This window comes from Lepidochelys kempii, chromosome 1, assembly GCF_965140285.1.
Source record: "Lepidochelys kempii isolate rLepKem1 chromosome 1, rLepKem1.hap1, whole genome shotgun sequence".
Lineage (NCBI taxonomy): Eukaryota > Metazoa > Chordata > Testudines > Cheloniidae > Lepidochelys > Lepidochelys kempii.
Window position 1 is genome coordinate 328,046,914 of NC_136380.1, and position 22,477 is coordinate 328,069,390.

At 40.5% G+C, this 22,477-nt stretch overlaps 1 protein-coding gene across 2 annotated transcripts in view; it reads left to right on the top strand.

Annotated features, from left to right (window-relative positions):
• RELN (reelin) overlaps nucleotides 1-22,477 on the top strand; it is a 456,663-nt gene that overhangs the window by 107,570 nt on the left and 326,616 nt on the right. For both annotated transcript variants that reach the window (XM_073328520.2, XM_073328521.2), the window contains exon 3: nucleotides 12,523-12,658. In XM_073328520.2, coding sequence (XP_073184621.1) covers nucleotides 12,523-12,658 — 136 coding nt within the window. The remainder of the gene's footprint in view (nucleotides 1-12,522; nucleotides 12,659-22,477) is intronic.

The window sequence follows — 22,477 nt, forward strand, 5'->3', positions numbered from 1 at the left end:
TAGTAAATGTCCATTAATATAGATAATACAGCCAGAAGGACATTATAGCAGATATATATGGTATTCCTTACTAATGAGAATGTTATCAGCAGTGCTGTGGAATGGGGAGGGTTTGATTGTTTTCCTGCTGGGTTTTGTTTATTTTTGCTTCCTTTGGTGTGAAGATTTTTGTTATTACTTTCAAGTGAGGGGGCAGGAAGTGTCCTATTCTGTGGGTTTTATCCTTAGTGTTTACTGTTCTATTTTCAATGGTCTGTGGTCAATCTGATAAGTACCTCAATATGCATTACCAGTATTCAAACACTGTTTCCTCCAGTAAACTGCTAATTTAAATACTAACAAATATCTGATGCATTATTGATTAGTAAAAGTAATACAGTGCAAAGCTAATAAAAATGTCAGCATTCCAGCTGTGGGTAACCAGAATGCACTGAACTCTGGCCACTCCTCCTTTGGCCCTCCCACATCTTCTGCCCAGGTGTAGAAGTCAGAGAGGATGTATCTACACTGCAATTAGACACACGTGACTGGGTGTCCTAGAGCCTAGGGTCCAGCTTAAGCCTGAACATCTGTGTCGCAATTTAACAGCCCCTTAGCCCGAGCCCGTCAGCTGGCACCAGCCACAGGTTTTTAATTGCAGTGTAGACATACCCCTACAGATTTGAGGGAGGTTTCTGCTCCCACTGTACTGCCTGAGCATTAGAAAATTTGTTGATCAGAGCAGAAAATTACTACATAAACTGTGAGTTTTATAGGTTCTCATTTACAGATGGGAAAAAACCAACAATATATTTTAGGCTTATTAAAGCAGAGTAATTATGGCACTTTCACACTGCGTTCTGATCTGTACTCATCTACAGTAGTTCATGTGAACTACAAGAGAACTCCTGAAAACTGTCAGTTTGAATAGAAGTTGCTCCATTGAACCAACCAATACATATTTTCACTCCACTCCTCCCCGCATCTTCTCCCCCTTTGTCTTAAATACATGGGACCAGATTCACAGCTAGAGTAAAACAGCATAACAATTTCCCCTCACTGAGAATCTGGCCGTTTGCAGCCAAGAGTGGTGCTGATTCAACAGGTTTTCTTTTGGATTTTAATTTCAATTTTATAGATGTTTGGGAACTTTTATGTATTTTCCCTTTTTTCACAAGAGGAAAAATATCATCTTCATTATTAAACTATACCAGTGTCCATCTTTCAACTGAATTGACGTGAACTGCTGTGTAAACTCCTCCTTTTCAGTATGCCTTATGCTATATCATGCTAAATCCTTCGTCTCTGAGAATAATCTTATAGAAGTGGTGAACTAACCTTGATGTATCTGTAACATATTTGAAGGTTCAGAGGATAAGTTAGACAAAACCAGAATTCATTTACTGCTATTAGTAGTCCTGTTCCAGCAAATACTTACATTTATAATAATAACTATCTCTTATACAGCTTGTTTCACCTGTAGATCTCAAACATTAGTAATCTTTACTCATGTGAGTGGGTATATTATCTTCAATGGGGCTACTTCTGGAGCCTCTGACAGTATAGAGGTTCTTTGTCAAACTTGTCACGGACACAAAAACTACCAAATAGTATGTCTGATATTTGAGCTTCTAGGAGAAGCTTTAAAACTTACAAAATGAAAAGATTTAGGCTAATGCAAAGTTTTGAGAAAATTGCACAAAAGCTGTTCACACTGATGAAGGGCTTAGGATCCAGTTACCATAATTATATAAATGGAGAAATTAATATAAACCAGAGATATAATATAAAACAGCCATTTTTCCAAAAGAGTATACCCCGCTAAGTAAGACCTGTGAAGCCAGCAGTGCAGAATGAAGGTGTCCGTCTAACAGATTTTTATGAGCAAAAGATATAGTAAAAGACAGCATTAGAAAGCTGGTATGCTAAAGAGAGTAAGGATGCATTTAAAAATAGAAAGTGGGTGAAGGGCAGATATGCCAAACCCATGAAAAAAACGCAGAAATTGGGCTTGTTTTTGGCTTAATTGGCTTGTGAGTTGCTTGTTGGGTAGTTTTTGACTTGTAGCTTGTTGCTTGTTGTAGCTTGTTGCTTTTTTTTATCAGGTCCTGGCAAGCAGGGATAAGGGGGGGCAACCAGGGGCAAAGTGGGGAGAGAGTCAGGGGTACGCAGCGGGCCCTCCACAGTCCCAGACTACACGCCGGAGGGATGTAGTCACATAAAGTGTTGGGGTTCTTAGGGCTTGGCTTGTTTTGGCCTTGTTTTGAAATGGGATTAGCTTGAATTTTGGCTTATTGTGATAGTCCAAGGTGCTTATTTACCACGTGAAAGTTGGCAGCTGTGGTGAAGGGGCCTGTGGAAGTCTTTGAAAAGTGAATTTTCTCTTTTATGACTTCAGTAGTAAGATAGCTTATTAACATTTTCTATTTATATTAACTCCTGGTTCCTGTTTACTGTTGTTAAATCCATTTGCCTTAGAGCATTTTATGTCATATTGTTCTCTAAGGAGCACTTACACATCAGCTGTAAATCATTCTCTCACCTCAGTGACAGTGAACACACTTAAACTGCCAGTACATTGTGTATCAGCATCCCCACAAACCTGTCCTTCAACTCACACAGACATCACAAATTACACAAGGGATCTCATTCAGTGTTTTGGGGAATTATGCAGAGTAGAGGGTAGATTCACCTCCCTGTGCACTGGAATTTCTAAATGTGTAACTTCTGTTAAGTTTATTGGGACTTCTATTCATAAATCTGTGAAATGAAAATGTACCCCCAAGCAGATTCTGACAATAGGCCTCTGAGTAAGTTTTTAACAGTCCTTTAAAAGCAGGAGATTAAAAAAGAGATTAAGCAGAATTTTCAATGTTTCAGAATAAATTTGTTAAATCTGTATATTATGGGCTCATTCTTGCAAACCCTTCCAAGCAAATTGCTTACTACTGTAGTCAGTGTGCATGGTCATAAAGCACTACATTTGTAAGTGTATTCACAATCTGGCTCACTCTAGTTCATGTCTGAATCCCAAATATGTAATGGATCGGGAGTTGAACTCCTAATAAATTATTGTTTTTATGTATATTAAGATAATGTTTATAATTTTATATCCAATAAAAGATTATAAAGTAGATATTAAAAGTCCTGCAACCTGATTCACACAGATGTAATGATTCACCTATAGTGGATTCATTGACTCTATCTTAGGCCCTGGTTTGTTTCTGGATAACAGAATAGTTAAAGGTTTTACTTACAGAATCAGTTAAACTGTTGTCCATTTATTCACCTCTTTCACAAAATTCATGTTAGCTTATGGGCAATATTTTTCACATCACCACAAGCACTGAAAGGCTTTATTGTTTAATAATGGAGGAGTAATAATAACAGTAAAATAATCCTAAGGTTTCACTGTAAAGCTTGTATATTGATGGGTAGAAGACTGCATCTGCCAGAATTGCTAGGCTATTCTTTTTTCATAATATTCAATAATTTATAAAATCATGCTGACCCTTAGCTGATTGCAAGAACCAGGAAGTGCTTTAGAAGTCTGTTACATTCTATCAAACTAGATATGTGTGTTTCCCATGAAGCAGCATGTAACCATCCAGAAAAAAATCAATCAGCAGCAATATATTTTAGGTTTGAGTGTTCAGTTCACTTAGGTCCGGATCCCATAACCCTTATTCACTCTGAGTAGCACTTAAGTGAGTAGTTCCATTTATTTTAATGAGAGTAGTCACATGAGTAAGGATTGCAGGAGGCCCTTACTTTGTATTTGGATGTAGTTTTTTTTAAAAAATAGTTTTTATAGTTTAATAGTTTTTTTTAAAAAAAGGCAACTAAAAGTTTCCTTACACACAGCAGCCCTTTTAGTGAGAACCTTATTAGCACAGAATTCTTACATTCTTTTTTAAAATGCATATTTATGTAACAAAAAATTACTCAGGAAGGATTTTAATTTCCTTCCTACTGCCTTACAGAATTATAAAGCAAAGGTTTCTGAATCATGAAAAATGGTTGATAATGATCTAAGGTAATGGTCTGAAATATTCTTCAATTGCAGTAATAAAATGGAAATAAAACATTACTTCTTCCATCATAGATAAACAGAGATCGTATTCAATGAAAAGACACATTTTGCAATAAATACTGTTTCTATGCACTTTGTGTGTACATTTAAATCTACAGAGTCTGACTTTCAATAAATAATTTCCAAAAGAGCTAGGAGAGATTTTGAAGAGCAAGACATGTACAGCGTCATTTTTTGATATTTTATAGAATTTTTCATTTTTGTGCCTTTGGCTGTCACTCCGAAATATGTCATTGAGAAGGAGCACATATACCTGATGCCCAAGGTTCCCAGCTCAGAAGTAACAAGAACACCTAGGGTTTTTCATTTTACATTCTTATCTAATATTAACCTTTTCATTCATTGTCATATTTGGTTTAAATAAAAACCAAGTTCTAAGCTTTCTGCTACCTGATGTAGCATATAAAATGCAATTAGAATTTTGATTTAATCTTCAAAATGTTTGGGGAGTATGCCATGAATCTAGCTGTGCAAAAGAAATATTTTTTAAAAAATTTGCTTTTTAGAACTTTATTTCCAATTGATCAATGTTACATAGTATACACATATGACTCATGACTAATACAAAGACTTTCCTATGACTTTGTAAATTATGGTAGGAGTGCATGTGAATCTCTGTGGGCTCTTTAGTGTTCTTTAGGTACTCCCCAAACTCCTCAGGACCCAAGGGCTATTCTCCTTTATAGAGTGCAGCATCCTTCTCCATGTGGGTCACTCAAGAGATAAGGATCCATGCCCCCACTTCCTGCCTTCCCTCTCCTGTTGCTATTAGAACGCTATATAGAGCAGGTTGGAAATGTTCACCAAGTTATATCGGAAAATGGCAAATCGTTGGAGCTAAATGTTTTGACAAAACACTCACTTTGGCAAAACAATCGCTTGGGGCTGCTCCTGGCCACTGCTGGTGCTTTGGGCCCTGTGTGCTCTGCTGGCCAGATAGCTGTTGGCCCCTGTCCTGGCCACCACCACCTCTTGCCCTCCAGCCACTACTTCAACAGTGAGGAGCTCATCCAGAAAGGTTTTGGAAGGAGGTGCACTGGGGTTTGTGATGGATGCTGGGGGCTGGTCAGTGAGCCAGGTCAGGGGTAGAGAGTGTGGGAAGCCAGGCAGGTAGGGGGTGTCTGGGTGCCACTGTGGTTGAGCTGAGTGGCTCCCAAGGAAGGTTGCCAGGGAAAATTGCGTGCAGGTCCCCAGCCCTGGGGAGTGGAGGATAAGGAGGCTGGATGGGGGAGGACCCCAACCTATTGTACCAGGGCCCTTAGGGGCCTTTTTATGCCACTGCTGTTAAGCTCCCAGTCTTGTGGCACAAAGCCTGCCAGTCTGTGGAGACCTGACTGAAACCGGGGCTTAATGGGCTGCTAGGCTACCCGCTTCATGGCAGGGGCCAAGCCAGCCCCAGGACTCCCTGCTGGATTCATACTCTCTTTGTCATGATGCTGGAGCCTGGAAGTCCTGGGACTGGCTTACAAAGGTCTGCAGTTCCAGGCGGTCCCTTCAGACTGACTGTCCTAGGACCAGGAACCCCACAGCCTTAAAATAAGGACTGTTTTGTGTCAGAAGCTGTTTGTGGGATGCATACAGCCTGTCAAGGTTCCTTCCCCACTCTGAACTCTTGGGTACAGATGGGGGGACCTGCATGAAAACCTCCTAAGCTTACTTTTACCAGCTTAGGTTAAAACTTCCACAAGGTACAAAAATATTTTACTCTTGGATTGCCACTGCCACCACCAAACTTTATCTGGGTTTACTGGGAAACATAATTTGGACAGGTCTTTCCCCCCAAAATCCTCCCAACCCTTGCACCCCACTTCCTGGGGAAGGTTTGGTAAAAATCCTCACCAATTTGCATAGGTAACCACAGACCCAAACCCTTGGATCTTAGAACAGTGAAAAAGCATTCAGTTTTCTTACAAGAAGACTTTTAATAGAAGTAAAGGAATCACCTCTGTAAAATCAGGATGGTAGATACCTTACAGGGTAATTAGATTCAAAACATAGAGAATCCCTCTAGGCAAAACCTTAAGTTACAAAAAAGACACACAGACAGGAATATTCATTCTATTCAGCACAGCTATTTTCTCAGCCATTTAAAGAAATCATAATCTAACACATACCTAGCTAGATTACTTACTAAATTCTAAGACTCCATTCCTGTTCTGTCCCCAGCCAAAGCATCATACAGACAGACACAGACCTCCTCCTCCCAGCTTTTGAAAGTATCTTGTCTCCTCGTTGGTCATTTTGGTCAGATGCCAGCGAGGTTACCTTTAGCTTCTTAACCCTTTACAGGTGAGAGAATTTTTCCTCTGGCCAGGAGGGATTTTAAAGGGGTTTACCCTTCCCTTTATATTTATGAGACAGCCATTCACTGTTTTTTGAGAACTGTTGTATAATTAGTTATTTTTATTTCTAATTTATTGTTTGCAGTGGAAGCCTCCTTTATATTTGTGCTTGTTTATTTTCACTCACTGAGCCAGCATTCTGTTTGGGAAGAGGGTTTCCCATCAGGAGGTGAAATGCTGTTGCTTTTCATAGCAGAGGAACACAAGAACATTGGAGGCAAGTGGGAAATATTCACTGTGCCTTTATTTTCATGAATTTTTAAAATATTTTTTCTAATCCTTTCCACCCCATGTTCATTATTTTCACCACAGTGATTTGTTGTTAAGCTACAGTAAGACATTTGAGGAAGGGGGTTTATATTTTGCTAAATTTGCAACATACTGGGTTTTTTTTTAAATGTTCTGAGGATGCCAACCTCCCTAATGGAGTTAATCCCAGGGAGTACAGATACTGTAAGTAAATAGAATTGGAGATTTATAGAAAGTAGTAGAAATGCTAAAGAATGAATAAAAATTTTCTGTGGAAAAATTGAATGAGTTGCTTTTTCATTGTTAAGAATTTTTCCAAGTCACTGCAAAGTGGTTCCTTTTAAAAAGCATAAAAATAAACTCTGAGGATGTTGTGTGTGCTTGGTGTATTATATGCTTTTTCTGACGGTCAAGTGCCCAAAGCTCAGGGATGTCAGTAACCCTCAGGAAGCGGCTACAGAAGAAAAGATGGGACAGGAGCAGGTTCCCCAAACTGCTACTCCTCCCCAACTCGTTAAAGGATGTGCGGTGGTAGATCTTCATCTTCTCCCACTTTCTGTTTGGCTTTCAAAGGGAGTGGGGTTTCTGTCCGTCTCTACTCTGAGTGCTATTACTCTTTTAATTGATCCATTTAAAGTCTATAGCAGGGGGTTCTCAAACTGGGTTTTGTGACCCCTCCCCCTCGGGAGTTGCAAGTTTGTTATATAGGGGGGGTCAGGAGCTGTCAGCCTCCATGCCCAAACCCAGCTTTGCCTCCAGCGTGTATAATAGTGTTAAATATAAAAAAATGTTTTTAATTTCTAAGGGGAGTCACACTCATAGGTTTGCTGTGTGAAAGGGGTCACCAATACAAAAGATTGAGAACCAGCGGTCTACAGCTTACTGCCAGTCAGCCAGGGGAGAGCTGTTCCACTTCCAACTGTGCGGGATCTCTGTGCATGTGTGCTACCACCTCCCGAACACCAACTCTAAGGACCCAATCCTGCACCACTGAAGTTAGTGGGGATTTTTAACAGGGACTTCATGAGAACAGGAGTTGACTCAAAGGGTGTGGGAATGGGTCAGAGGCACGGACTCCCACCCCCGGGCTGGAGGCAAGTAGTGGTATGTGCACAATGCAGCCACCCCGAGGGGATGTGGCCCTCTCAGTGCGCTCGTAGCACTCTGCCAGTACGGATTCAAACTGAGTCCAGGGGCTGAAGCTGGAATTGAGTTAAGCCTAATGCCAATGGAAAAGAATACTTCTTTTGTGGCACAGATCTTGTTTTAATTAAAAATTGAATTACCCTGGCGGTCGATTTCAGATTCACATATTAAATACATATATGGAGAAGAAAGGAAAAACTCCACACAAGGGCCAGGTGCTTTTAATGAAATGTAACCACAAATGTATAAGAGCAAGCATATGCAGAAAGCTGTAACAGCCTGGATATCTCATCAGTAGCGTAAGTGTTAGAAAGAACAAGAGACAAGTTCAAAACTGCCAACCAGACTTTCTTTGAAGTGGCTATGTAGTCAGGGAAAATGTCTCTCACAGTTTAACATCTAGGCTCTAAGACTGTCCACTAAGGTAGGGTCTAAATCTAAAACTTTGGTTGACTTAGCTACATCGCTCAGGGTTGTGAAAAATTCATCGTTGGCTATCCCTTGATAGAAGGATGATGTCTGCCAGAGGGGGAAAGGTCACTGATGAGATTTAAGATGGTTGAGGAGCCCAATCCATGCTCTATAGGTTTTTCTACATATATGACAGGTGGTTGCTTGGAGAAAGCACAATGCTGGCTGGGATGCTGTATGCATTCCTTCCTCCTCTGCCGTTTCTCAGCCTTTAGAGCAAGGCAATTCCCTTTAAAATGGACTGAGGCTTCATGTATGATGTGAGGCCATTGCAGTCTATGGCCAGCCAGCTCTTCCCAATTCGTGAGATCAATGCCCCAAAATTCACACCCCTGAGTGACTTACTTAAGCCTTCCTAAGCCTCGGTATAGACATTGCAAGGTTGACAGAAGACTTCTTCCATCAACCTAGCTACCACCACTTGGGGGGTGGATTTACTACAGCGACAGGAAAAGCCCTTCCATTGGTCTGCAGCACTGCAGGTGGATCACTGTAGTACCTGTAGTGTAGACATAGCCTCGGGGGATAAGGAGGGCTAGGAAACTGAGAGGATGTAATTGGCACCTCTCCAACTTTAAATTACTGGGGAAGAAGTCCAAAGATAACAAAGATAAAGATTTCAAAGAAACCTTTGTTTTAAAAGATGCTTTTATCAAGGTCAGTATGGTGAGAGAGATTTAATGTAGACAGGAAAGGATGGGGGGAGGTTAAGTGAGGGGGGAAAAGCACAAGACTCCTCCAACAATGGATAAAACCATAAAGCCTTTCTATCAAAAAGTGTAATTAGCACTTTCAAAAAAAAACTGAGAAAATTGCTCAGGGGTCAAAGTGTGCATGTTGTGTGTGTGTGTGTGGGTGTGGGTGCATGCACAAAAGTGCTAGAATTCTGCAGCAAGCCCCATTTCATTTCATGAAGATGATTGGAAGTGAATTAAACCCAAGTTAGATCTCAAAAATAATTGTAAATGGGAAATCATCCTATGGAGATTTTTCTAGTGGGATCTCGGAGATCTGTTAAATGTATTTGGCAATGATCTGGAAGAAAAATGTTGCCGGTAAAATTTGCACATAACACAACAATTGGTGGAGTGATAAACAATGATAAAGACAGGTCACTCCTACAGTACAATCTTGGTCATTTGGTAAGCTGAGCTCACTTGAACAAGATGCACTTTAATATAGCCAAATGCAAGATCTTACTTCTAGGAACAAAGAAATTACCGGTATGTCACACTTACAGGATGGCAGACTATATTTTTGGAAAGCAATGACTCTGAAAGAGACTTAGGGGTCATTGTGGGTAAACCAACTGGATTTGAGCTGCCAGCGCCATGTGGTGGCTAAAAACTAATATGGTCCTTGTGTGTATGAGCAGGGATGGAGATAGGGAGGTGCTATTATCACTGTATACAGCATTAGTAAGATCCATATTGGAATACCATGTCCAGTTCTGGTGTCAACACTCTAAAAGGATGTTGACAAATTGGAAAGGGCTTAGAAAAGAGCTACAGTAATAATTTGAGGTCTGGAAAATCTTTTGTTCAGTGAAAGACTAAAGAAGCTCATTTATTTAGTTTCTGTCACAGGTGACCTGATGGTATACAAAGTACCTACATGGGGAGAAGATTTCTGATAGCTGAGGGTAGAGGTGGTTGAACAACAGATTTTTTGGTTTGCTGGCGGTCTTTTCGAGTCAACCCAAAACCAGATTTTTCAAAATTTTCAGTGAATTGAAAAGTAATAAACAATTTTAAATATTTTCTTCATTCCAAAATGAAAAGTTTCATTTAAATGTTTATTTTTTTTAGATTTAAAAAAAATAAAATGTAAACAAAATTTCAAAATAAAAAGCCTTTTCAAATAGACAAAAATGTTTTGTTTTGAAAATGTCTAAATGAAACATTTTTGGTTTTGTTAGAAGTTTTATTTGAAGGGCAGTTTGTAGGGGGTTTTTTAAACTGAAATAGTTCAGTGACACTGACATGATTTTGTAAAATGTTCTGATGTCATTAAATCTTCATTTTTTGCCAAAAAAGTTTTGGTTCAAAAATGTCATCCAGCTCTGGTTAGAGTGCTCTTTAACCTAGCAGACAAAGGCACAACAAAATCCAGTGGCTGGAGGCTGAAGCTATAGACGTTCAGGTTGGAAATAAGGCACACATTTTCAACAGTGAGGATAATTAACCAATAGAACAATTTATGTATGTGGATTTTCCATCATTTGCAGTCAATATTGGATGTCTCTTTCTAAAAAATATGCTCTAGTTCAACCAGAAGTTATAGGGCTGATTAGGATTTACTGGGTGAAATTCTGTGCCACTTATGGGTAGGCTGGATGATTATAATGATGCCTTCTGGTATTAGTATCTGCAAATCTATATGTCAAGGATAATCTGTGCCTCTGTGTTTGAGGGGGTGTGTGTCGAGTATTTAATACTCAAATTCACAATCTGGGAGCCTGGTCAATTCCCTGCTGCTTTTAGATGTTGCAATAATGGCCTAAAAGGTATTTCCCTCTCTCTCCCCTCCACCCTCTCCCCCCACCACCATCTGTTTCTGGGTAGAAGGTTGTGGTTATTTGTTACGGATATACACTTAACTATGATCATCCATGCCTTAGTGTCACCTCTAGATTACTGTTCACAGGTTTATTCCTTGAATTTATCTGGAATTTCTGGCTGGTGCAGAATTTGTCAGCCCACTTATTAAGCTGTGTATCTCGCCCTGAGTCATTGTCCATGATAAGCACTAGCTGCCTGTTGCCTCCTGAGTGGATTTTAAGGTGTTGGTTTTGATCTACAAAGCCCTAAATGATTTACTTGAGAGACCACTTTTCTCTCTAAACAACAGTTGCAATCTCTGAGGATAGTCAAGTTGGAGCTCCCTTGGTATAATAAAAACAACGAGGAGTCCGGTGGCTCCTGAAAGACTAACAGATTTATTTGGGCATAAGCTTTCGTGGGTAAAAATCCATTTCTTCCGATGCATGGATCTGAAGAAGTGGGTTTTTTACCCACAAAAGCTTATGCCCAAATAAATCTGTTAGTCTTTAAGGAGCCACCGGACTCCTTGTTGTTTCTGTGGATACAGACTAACACAGCTACGCATCTGATACTTGGTTTAATAGAGAGGATGCTGCTGAGTATTCTTCACGAAGGTCTCCCATTTTAAAAATCACTCCATCTCTGGTCCCACATAGCTGGAATCAGTAGGGTATGTTGCAAAGGTCATCTGTTCGCTTTTGAGGAAGATCTAGAATTCTCAGGAGAATGGCAAGGGGGATTTTTGTTTATTTTCTATGCTTGGTCATTGTTGGTTAGGCAAGTAAGAGGTTAAGCATAATTGCTAGAGTTGCATTTCATAAGAATTGTACTTCAAAACATTTGTCAAAGAAGCCTAGAGCCAGTGGTATCTATTCTTATCAGAACTGAAATAAATAGAACTGAGAATAAATACTAGCTCAGTATGAACATTTTGAAGTATAATCACATAACATCTAACATGAACATTTTTATACATGAATGTACTGCTGCCATTTGCTTTCCTTTTTAATCAGACTCACAATATGCTTAGTCAATGTGACTGTTTTCTGAGTTGAAGGGTCAATATTTGAAGCAAGTAATGAGAAACAAGGTATTTGCTTTTGATAACTACATTATAAAGGACAGTTTAAACATTTACTGTTTAATGTACCATGTATAAAAGATTAAAGATGTAGTAATTCAGTTGAGTAAGAATGCCTTTAGTTTCAGGGAACAATTCCAGTTACTTCAGAGAGCAAGCTCAAAGGTGTTAAAAATAATGGAACTGTGCACTAATTTGTAAGCAACAACAAAAGGGATCTGAGTCGAAAAAAGGTTGCTGCCTGCTACTGTTGTTGCTTTGTTTTAGTGATACAATTCTTTTATCTAATGATGAACTACAGTGAATTCCAAAGAGTTGTTTATGTAAGACACCCACATTCAAAAATACATAAAAAGTTGTTACAACAAAATGCAAATGACTTTAAAGTGATAGAACTCTTATAAACAGTGTTAAATTTGTTGGTAGAGTTTTTTGCATTCTTTTAAAGATTATGGGCCAGATCCTTAATTTGTTCAAATCTGTGAAGATAATGGAGCAACATCGATTCACGAAAGCAAAATGTTGTAGATGTAGATACATTACATAACACTATTAAAACATTGCAATGAGTCATTGAAATATACTGCTTTTTATCATACCTTTCTGTCTTTCTCTTAGGAATTATGTCTGATCGTCAGTTTGGAAATCAGTTTATGTGCAGTGTGGTTGCATCTCATGTGAGTCATCTACCAACGACAAATCTCAGTTTCATTTGGATTGCTCCACCTGCAGGAACAGGCTGTGTGAATTTCATGTAAGTTTGTGGAACAATTATCAAAAACAATAAGGTTCTTTTATCGTTGAATGGCTAAATAAATATAATAAATACTAGTTCAGTATAAATATTTTGAAGTATAATGACATAAATCTACCATGAACATTTTTGTACACAAATATACTATGCTGCCATTTTCTTTCTTTTTAATCAGACTAACAGTATGTTTAGTCAGTGTGACTGTTGTTTGCAAATAATTAAACTGTCCAAACTGTCTGCACTATAAACTTGCAAATATAAGGATTATGGGCTCAGTCCTGAAAAATGTTGAATTAAACAGGAATTAAGAGCACTCAGCATCTTGGAGTTGACCAGCACCTGGCAGAATCAGGCCCTTATACTTCAAGGCCTGAAAGAACTAAGGTAAAAATTTTCTCACTTCACTTCTTGATGCCTTTTCCGATTTACACATGTTTGGAGGTACCCATTAATCTTCACCATTCCTTCCAGTTCATAGCGGCTTTGTAGGTCTTGGGGTTCCAGTCCTTTTTTCTTCTAACTTCTCTTGACAGAGTCTTTCCATCATATCCTCAGTCTTCCACATCTTTTCTTGTTGTTATCTTCTCCCCAAGCTTTCTTTGCTTGTCATTCTTTTCCAATTAATATCACATATGCAGCCCACCTCAAATGTGCACTCTCCAGCCTATCTATCACTGAGAGTCCCAAGTCCATCTTTCTCCAATTTTTTCCATGCACAGTCTGTCTATCCTCTACTTGCCTGCCATTTTTCTCAGTATATTACTCCTGGGAGAATTCTGTGTCACTGCGCACAGGCAGAATTCATTTTTTTCCCACAGAAAATACATTCTGCCCAAGAAGTGCTGCAATTCTGCCTTTTGCCCACCAGAAACTGCTATGGCATCAGAACAGCCTGCAGCATGAATGCTGCCAGCTGTTCTGGCACCACAGCAGCCTCTGGTGGGCAAAAGGTGGAACTGCAGCATTTCTGGGGCAGAATGTATTTTCTCAAAAAGGAAAGGAGTACTTGTGGCACCTTAGCGACTAACCAATTTATTTGAGAATAAGCTTTTGTGAGCTACAGCTCACTTCATCGGATGCATACTGTGGAAAGTACACAAGATCTTTTTATACACACAAAGCATGAAAAAATGGGTGTTTACCACTACAAAAGGCTTTCTCTCCCCCCACCCCACTCTCCTGCTGGTAATAGCTTATCTAAAGTGATCACTCTCCTTACAGTGTGTATGATAATCAAGGTGGGCCATTTCCAGCACAAATCCAGGGTTTAACACGAACGTCTGAGGGGGGGCGGTAAGGAAAAAACAAGGGGAAATAGGTTACCTTGCATAATGACTTAGCCACTCCCAGTCTCTATTCAAGCCTAAGTTAATTGTATCCAATTTGAAAATGAATTCCAATTCAACAGTCTTTCACTGGAGTCTGGTTTTGAAGTTTTTTTGTTGTAATATCGCAAATTTCATGTCTGTAATCGCGTGACCAGAGAGATTGAAGTGTTCTCCGACTGGTTTATGAATGTTATAATTCTTGACATCTGATTTGTGTCAATTTATTCTTTTACGTAGAGACTGTCCAGTTTGACCAATGTACATGGCAGAGGGGCATTGCTGGCACATGATGGCATATATCACATTGTAGGATGTGCAGGTGAACGAGCCTCTGATAGTGTGGCTGATGTGATTAGGCCCTGTGATGGTGTCCCCTGAATAGATATGTGGGCACAGTTGGCAAGGTAACCTATTTCCCCTTGTTTTTTCCTTACCTCCCCCCGCCCCCCCCAGACGTTCTTGTTAAACCCTGGATTTGTGCTGGAAATGGCCCACCTTGATTATCATACACATTGTAAGGAGAGTGATCACTTTAGGTAAGCTATTACCAACAGAAGAGTGGGTTTGTGGGGGGGGAACCTTTTGTAGTGGTAAAAACACCCATTTTTTCATGCTTTGTGTGTATAAAAAGATCTTCTATACTTTCCACAGTATGCATCCGATGAAGTGAGCTGTAGCTCACGAAAGCTTATGCTCAAATAAATTGGTTAGTCTCTAAGGTGCCACAAGTACTCCTTTTCTTTTTGCGAATACAGACTAACACGGCTGTTACTCTGAAACCAATGTATTTTCTGTGGAGAAAAAAAATTTCTGTGCAAGTGCAGAATTCTCCCAGGAGCTGACGTTCATCACAGTAGCTTGTCCACAGACCCAGGTTAAGACAGCCACAGTGGGGCACATGGGGCTGCTGAGCTGGGAGACCAGGAGATGCAAAATCTGTGTGGAAGAACGTTCCCTGCTGGATTTTTTCACCTGTGTCTGCTCAGATGCAGGTTTCCTGTTTCCTCCCTTCCCCTTTCTGCTTGATGACTCTGTTTACTGCTTAAATACAAATTAATGCAAACACATACTCCTTTGTTAAGGACAGGCCTGTTTGACCAGTTTGGTGCTACATGAGTTTTGAACATACATTTTTAACATCATAGAATCATAGAATATCAGGGTTGGAAGGGACCTCAGGAGGTCATCTAGTCCAACCCCCTGCTCAAAGCAGGACCAATCCCCAATTAAATCATCCCAGCCAGGCCTTTGTCAAGCCTGACCTTAAAAACTTCGAAGGAAGGAGATTCTACCACCTCCCTAGGTAACGCATTCCAGTGTTTCACCACCCTCCTAGTGAAAAAGTTTTTCCTAATATCCAACCTAAACCTCCCCCACTGCAACTTGAGACCATTACTCCTTGTCCTGTCCTCTTCTACCACTGAGAATAGTCTAGAACCATCCTCTCTGGCACCACCTCTCAGGTAGTTGAAAGCAGCTATCAAATCCCCCCTCATTCTTCTCTTCTGCAGACTAAACAATCCCAGTTCCCTCAGCCTCTCCTCATAAGTCACGTGTTCCAGACCCTTAATCATTTTTGTTGCCCTTCGCTGGACTCTCTCCAATTTATCCACATCCTTCTTGTAGTGTGGGGCCCAAAACTGGACACAGTACTCCAGTTGAGGCCTCACCAATGTCGAATAGAGGGGGACGATCACGTCCCTCAATCAGCTGGCAATGCCCCTACTTATACATCCCAAAATGCCATTGGCCTTCTTGGCAACAAGGGCACACTGCTGACTCATATCCAGCTTCTCGTCCACTGTCACCCCAGGTCCTTTTCCGCAGAACTGCTGCCTAGCCATTCGGTCCCTAGTCTGTAGCTGTGCATTGGGTTCTTCCGTCCTAAGTGCAGGATTCTGCACTTATCATTATTAAACCTCATCAGATTTCTTTTGGCCCAATCCTCCAATTTGTATAGGTCCCTCTGTATCCTATCCCTGCCCTCCAGTGTATCTACCACTCCTCCCAGTTTAGTATCATCCGCAAATTTGCTGAGAGTGCAATCCACACCATCCTTCAGATCATTTATGAAGATATTGAACAAAACCGGCCCCAGGACCGACCCCTGGGGCACTCCACTTGACACCGGCTGCCAACTAGACATGGAGCCATTGATCACTACCTGTTGAGCCCGACAATCTAACCAACTTTCTACCCACCTTATAGTGCATTCATCCAGCCCATACTTCTTTAACTTGCTGACAAGAATACTGTGGGAGACCGTGTCAAAAGCTTTGCTAAAGTCAAGAAACAATACATCCACTGCTTTCCCTTCATCCACAAAACCAGTAATCTCATCATAGAAGGCGATTAGATTAGTCAGGCATGACCTTCCCTTGGTGAATCCATGCTGACTGTTCCTGATCACTTTCCTCTCATGTAAGTGCTTCAGGATTGATTCCTTGAGGACCTGCTCCATGATTTTTCCGGGGACTGAGGTGAGGCTGACTGGCCTGTAGTTCCCAGGATCCTCCTTCTTCCCTTTTTTAAAGATTGGCACTACATTAGCCTTTTTCTAGTCATCCGGGACTTCCCCCGTTCGCCATGAGTTTTCAAAGATAATGGCCAATGGCTCTGCAATCACAGCCGCCAATTCCTTTAGCACTCTCGGATGCAACTCGTCCGGCCCCGTGGACTTGTACATGTCCAGCTTTTCTAAATAGTCCCTAACCACCTCTTTCTTCACAGAGGGCTGGCCATCTTCTCCCCATGTTGTGATGCCCAGCGCAGCAGTCTGGGAGCTGTCCTTGTTAGTGAAGACAGAGGCAAAAAAAAGCATTGAGCACATTAGCTTTTTCCACATCCTCTGTCACTAGGTTGCCTCCCTCATTCAGAAAGGGGCCCACACTTTCCCTGGCTTTGTTCTTGTTGCCAACATACCTGAAGAAACCCTTCTTGTTACTCTTGACATCTCTTGCTAGCTGCAGCTCCAGGTGCGATTTGGCCCTCCTGATTTCATTCCTACATGCCCGAGCAATATTTTTATACTCTTCCCTGGTCATATGTCCAACCTTCCACTTCTTGTAAGCTTCTTTTTTATGTTTAAGATCCACTAGGATTTCACTGTTAAGCCAAGCTGGTCGCCTGCCATATTTACTATTCTTTCGACTCATCGGGATGGTTTGTCCCTGTAACCTCAACAGGGATTCCTTGAAATACAGCCAGCTCTCCTGGACTCCTTTCCCCTTCATGTTAGTCCCCCAGGGGATCCTACCCATCCGTTCCCTGAGGGAGTCGAAGTCTGCTTTCCTGAAGTCCACGGTCCGTATCCTGCTGCTTACCTTTCTTCCCTGTGTCAGGGAAGCTACATTGTGTGGGGGAAGTTTATAACTTCACATGCAATGTTGCTATGTATATTTCACCATGATAAGATTGACCAGCAAGTTATGAGTTTTCAAATGATACCTCACAAGGCATACATTCTACAAAGATGAGTACAATAGTATGTATAGTGCAGATACAAGGATGCATTCTGTCACAAGCAGATCATCAACACACATCAGTTTTCTCTGTCTCCACAGGCTCAGTTATCTTACTAATTAACTCCATAGGTAGGATGAAGAGAAGTGGACTCAGCATACTGCCTTGTCTCAATCTCAGTCACCTCAAAACTCTCCAAAATTCCATGTATTGTTACCACCTTCGCTCTTGACCCTCAATATGGCTCCTCCATCATCTCCATTTCTTACAGTCTCCCTCCCATCCATTTCAGTACTCCAGACACCAGCTCATGTAGAACGAAGTCCTGCTTTCTCAAGAGCAGTTATGTGCGGTGTAGTTCTAGCCATGTCGGCCCATGGATATTAGCGAGACAAGGTGGGTGAGGTAATATTTTTTATTGGACCAACTTCTGTTGGTGAGAGACAGGCTTTTGCACCACACAGAGCTCTTCTTCAGATCCTGGAGAGATACTCCCAACATCACAGCAAAATGCAAGGTGGAACAGATTGTTTAGCATAAATAGTTAGCACATATTGTAAGGGGACCGTTCAAGGTAGAATGGCCTGTAATAACTCTGCAGTCAAAGCACAAAAAGAGGGGGTTAGTGGGTTATAGATTGTTGTAATAAGCCATAAATCCAGTGTCTCTTTTTAGGCCATGATTTTTAGTGTCTAGCAAAGTAATGAATTTAAGCTTCCAGGCTCATCTTTTGAAAGTGTGCAGGTTTCCTTTCAGGATGGGGACTGATAGGTCACATATAGAGTGATCACTTTGTGCGAAGTGTTCACCCCTGGGTGACTGAGTGTTATGCTCTCCATTTATCATTCTTTCAAACTTCTATCTCACTGCAAATATTGCATGTATAGTACCCTTCCCTTCTTAAAGCCATGTGTCCTTTCATATATTTTCCTCCACCTTGCACCTTAACCCTTACCTCCAAAACTCTCTCAAGAACTTTAAGAGGCTGATTTAGCAGGATGATGCCTTCATAGGTGCTATGATTCTTTGCACAACCCTTAACCTTTCAAAGAGGGACAATCAGTCCTGTTCTCCAATCATCTGGTATCGTGAGGATGCCAGGAAATGTGTACTCCTCTGTGAAGACACTTTATTCCAGTATTTCTAAGTGCCCAGTTATCTCATCTTCATCAACTGCTTTACCATTCTTCATCTTATTAAGTGCTTTTTCTACCTCCTATACAGAGATCAATACCATTTGAGGCTTCTCCGTAACTGTCGGTGATGGTTGCACTCACAACTCTCTCTTCTTATTTAACAGCCTTTGGAAATACCTTTTCCTTACCTCTACCATCTTTTTAGGGTTCATTACCACACCGTTCCCATCTTCCAGACCTAAACATTTCTTGCATTTTGTTGTTCTGTTTTTTTGTCTACCCAAAAACCAATATCCTGTCATTTTTCTCCAGCGAACGTTTTCCAGTGAAACAAAAATGGGGTGGGGTTGAATTTGTAGGTTCATCCAGGGTTTTGAAAGCCTGGCATTTGAGTAGGAACTGAGTTCTTCTAGCCATCGATCATATTGTGGATGTAAATGATCAACTGATAATTAGTTATCCAGTGACTGTTTATATCACTTTCATATTTCCACTCACTTGGTGTCCATTCTTAATCCTAGGTATTTAGTAACTGACAGCTCTGTTTTGATATTGTCCAGATTCCAAATCTTGACATAAAACAGAATAAACCTATCATACTGAAATATCAGAAAATCTTAGCCAATAACTTTATATTTTTTTCTTTTGGGTAATCCAGCTTGCTTACTACACGTAAAAGAAAAAAAAAAGGATATTAATTCTCCAACTGATTCTCTCCAGTAATTTTGTTTGAAAAGCCTGAATCATTATTAGGTTATATTGTGTCATATTAAGTGCTGTCAAAGTTGCAAAGCATAACATATCCTCGTATTCTAGCAATGTAATATAATTTTTGTATGTCACCTTAAAAAAATTTAGAAAAAGCAATTTCCATTCATCCAGCCTAAAGTTTTGGTAAATTAGGTCTCTGAAGGGAAACACACCTACAGTAGGGTTGGAAATAGACATATTTCAGGCCTGACTCATTCATAAAAAATATTAAAGCCAGACTGTGCCATAATTAATAGGTGAACAATTCAAACAGTTTGAGGTTTCTAAGGCTTTCTACATGTATGTCTCTTGTCACTCAAAATAGTGGCATCTGTTATGCTAGTCAAAATTAATTGTGATGTCTGTGTTTTAGATGAGGATTTTTTTCCTTTCCATCACCACTGACAAGCTGCGCATATCAAGGTTCCACATACTGTGACTGAAATCTTAAATTGTTCTTATATTTAAAAAAGTGGGTGGGTTGGTTGTTTGGGAACATAAGTGCAGGTGGGGACTGTAATGACTACTGATAGGCTGCTTTTTACATTTTAGTCATTAATACTATCCTCTACTAACAATGCAGCATTCTTTCTATTCTTAGGGCACAGTGAGCATAGATTGGATTTTAATATATCACAAACTGCAATGACAGTGAAGATATATGTCCCTATCCTATTTTTTAAAATCTCAAATGGTAAATTGGAATCAGAAAGTAGTTAAGATTAATGATGGTGGCCTATTCAGAATATATACATGCCTCTTTATTTTCATGATTCAACGAGAGATGTTTCCTACAGCACATAGCATTGCACAGCAGCTGTGCATAGTGACTCGAAGGAAATTTACTGTTACGTCATCGCAACCTCTTCATAATATTTATTATTTGTATTATCATAGTTTTGAAGGTTCCTTTTGTATAATGGTTCCTCCTCCCAGCTATAGAGGATGAATTAACAGTATAGAAACTGTTAATCCAGCTCTAGTCCATGATCGTGTCTGTACTTAGCTGGGAGGAGGAGGTCATTATACAAAGAAATCCAGAGCAGGATAAGAAGACGTTTTTTCTTCTTTCTACCCCTATTTTATTTCCTTTCTTTCTCAGATGTTTGTTTCTCTTCTTTTAAAGTATTGCTCATGAAATAATTGTTGGTCCTACCCAAGTCTGGGATTTTCAGGTCATTTATAGGAGTGGTGACTTTCCAAAACATGTTTTTGCTAGCATTTTGCATTGAATTCCTATATTCCTGAATCAGTATTTTGTATAATTTTCACTTTCAAGGAGAGCTGGAGGACAGTTCTATGAAAAGGTAAAAGTTACTATAACTGCAGATTTACATTTAAACAAATTTAGGGTGGATTTTCAAAAGCCCTCAGTGCTGGCATAAAACTGTTCCCACTGAAACCAATGGGAGTTTTCCCATTAACTTTAATGGGAGCACAGTTAGGCCATCAGTGATCACTACTGGAAACCCTACCTTTAATTGTTTGTATAAACAGTTAATGTATACACTAGGGAAGGCACCTGTCCTAGGAAAATGTAAGCAATCTGAATCATTCGAATATAATGAGCAATTGAAGGAAGGCCAGATCTCTGCAAGATTATTACATTTCTCTCAAAGTCAAACCGCTGTATGCTCAGGATTTGGTATTGACTGCACGTATGGAATGTCTCTAACCACTCCAAGTCTGCTTGTAAAAGGGTCCTGGTTTTTGACCAGTATAGTGATAGAGAAAGTATACAGGTTTGATGGAGCCTGAACTTTGTCTCAGCATGAAGACATTTTTGCATCCATAAATGAGACATGGACCTCATGTGAGGGGTGGTAAGATCTATTTCTCAAAGAAAGTCCAGTTTGCTGCAACCACTTGAGCTGTGCTTGCGTTCTGGTAGCCCAAGTCTGAGGTTCTGGAGCTTGATCGTCTGCCATGAGATATTCAATTCCATAGTGCGGGCAATGTCTTAAAGACCTTGGAGGATGTGGCTGAAATTCTCTGACTTCTCTGCAAGCAAGGTAGTATCACTGACATAGTCTTGGTTGGTGAACACTTCTTGACCGACCTTGATTCCAAGGTGTGAAGCAGCAAATCCTAATATCCAGTCGATAGCTCAGCAGAATAGTGCCAGGGCAAGAATGCAACTCTGCTGCTCAAGTGAGGCTGTTCAGAAAGGTGGCGAAAGCTGTGATCGAACACACACTCTCACACCAATACCGGTGTGAAGATTACACACCACGCCACTGCTGAAACAATCGGCTTCAGGTGGTCTCTCAAGAAACCTTGGCCTTCTGAAGAGTGCTTGCTATATTAGCGAAAAAGGCAGAAGCACACAAACAGGGAGTTGTCCAAGAACATAAACAGCTGAAAGCCATATTCCAGGCCATGGCAAAACGTGACCATGAGATCTACATCAACTACCTGGATGACAAAGCTTAAAGTACAACAATCTGCATCCTGCCTGAGCCATCACATACCTGCCTGGTAGCCATAAACAGCCTTCTAACATCCCCTAACAAAACCAGACAGCTCTCTTTGCTCATTGATAGATGAGGTCCTGGACTGATAGGAAACACATTATGAAAGCTCACTGAACTACACACCTGCTGACAACAGTCCAGAGCTAAATGAACCACATGGCTGGAGACCCAGGGACAAGCACTGATCCTCTGTCACTTGAGGAATATGCAAGGCCGTCTAAAAGTTATGAAATGGACATGCTGCTGAACGTGATAGTATTCCACCTCAGCTACTCAAAGGTGTCTTGGAACCAGTGAACAACTGGCTGCATCAACTGTTCTTAAAAGTGTGGGCTTCAGGCAAAGTACCAGCATCATATGTCAATGTACAAGGGCAACTACAGGCTGATCTCGTTGCTCTTCATCATTGTTCTGCTTGGTAGGATGTAGCTGTTCCTTAACAGACATCTGGACAAAATTAACTTTTAAACAACACATGCCACCACCTTTAACTGCTAATCTAGTTTAAAAATTAGTGCAAATTTAATACGTTTGAAAGGTGCCAGAATGAGTACTCAGGAGACTGTTTACCAACAGAACAGGAACACCACAGACAGCAGTAATGCAAGCTTTTCCATGCTGTTGCCAGTATGTCTGTCTCAATTCAGCCTCTATAGCCATTCAGTCCTT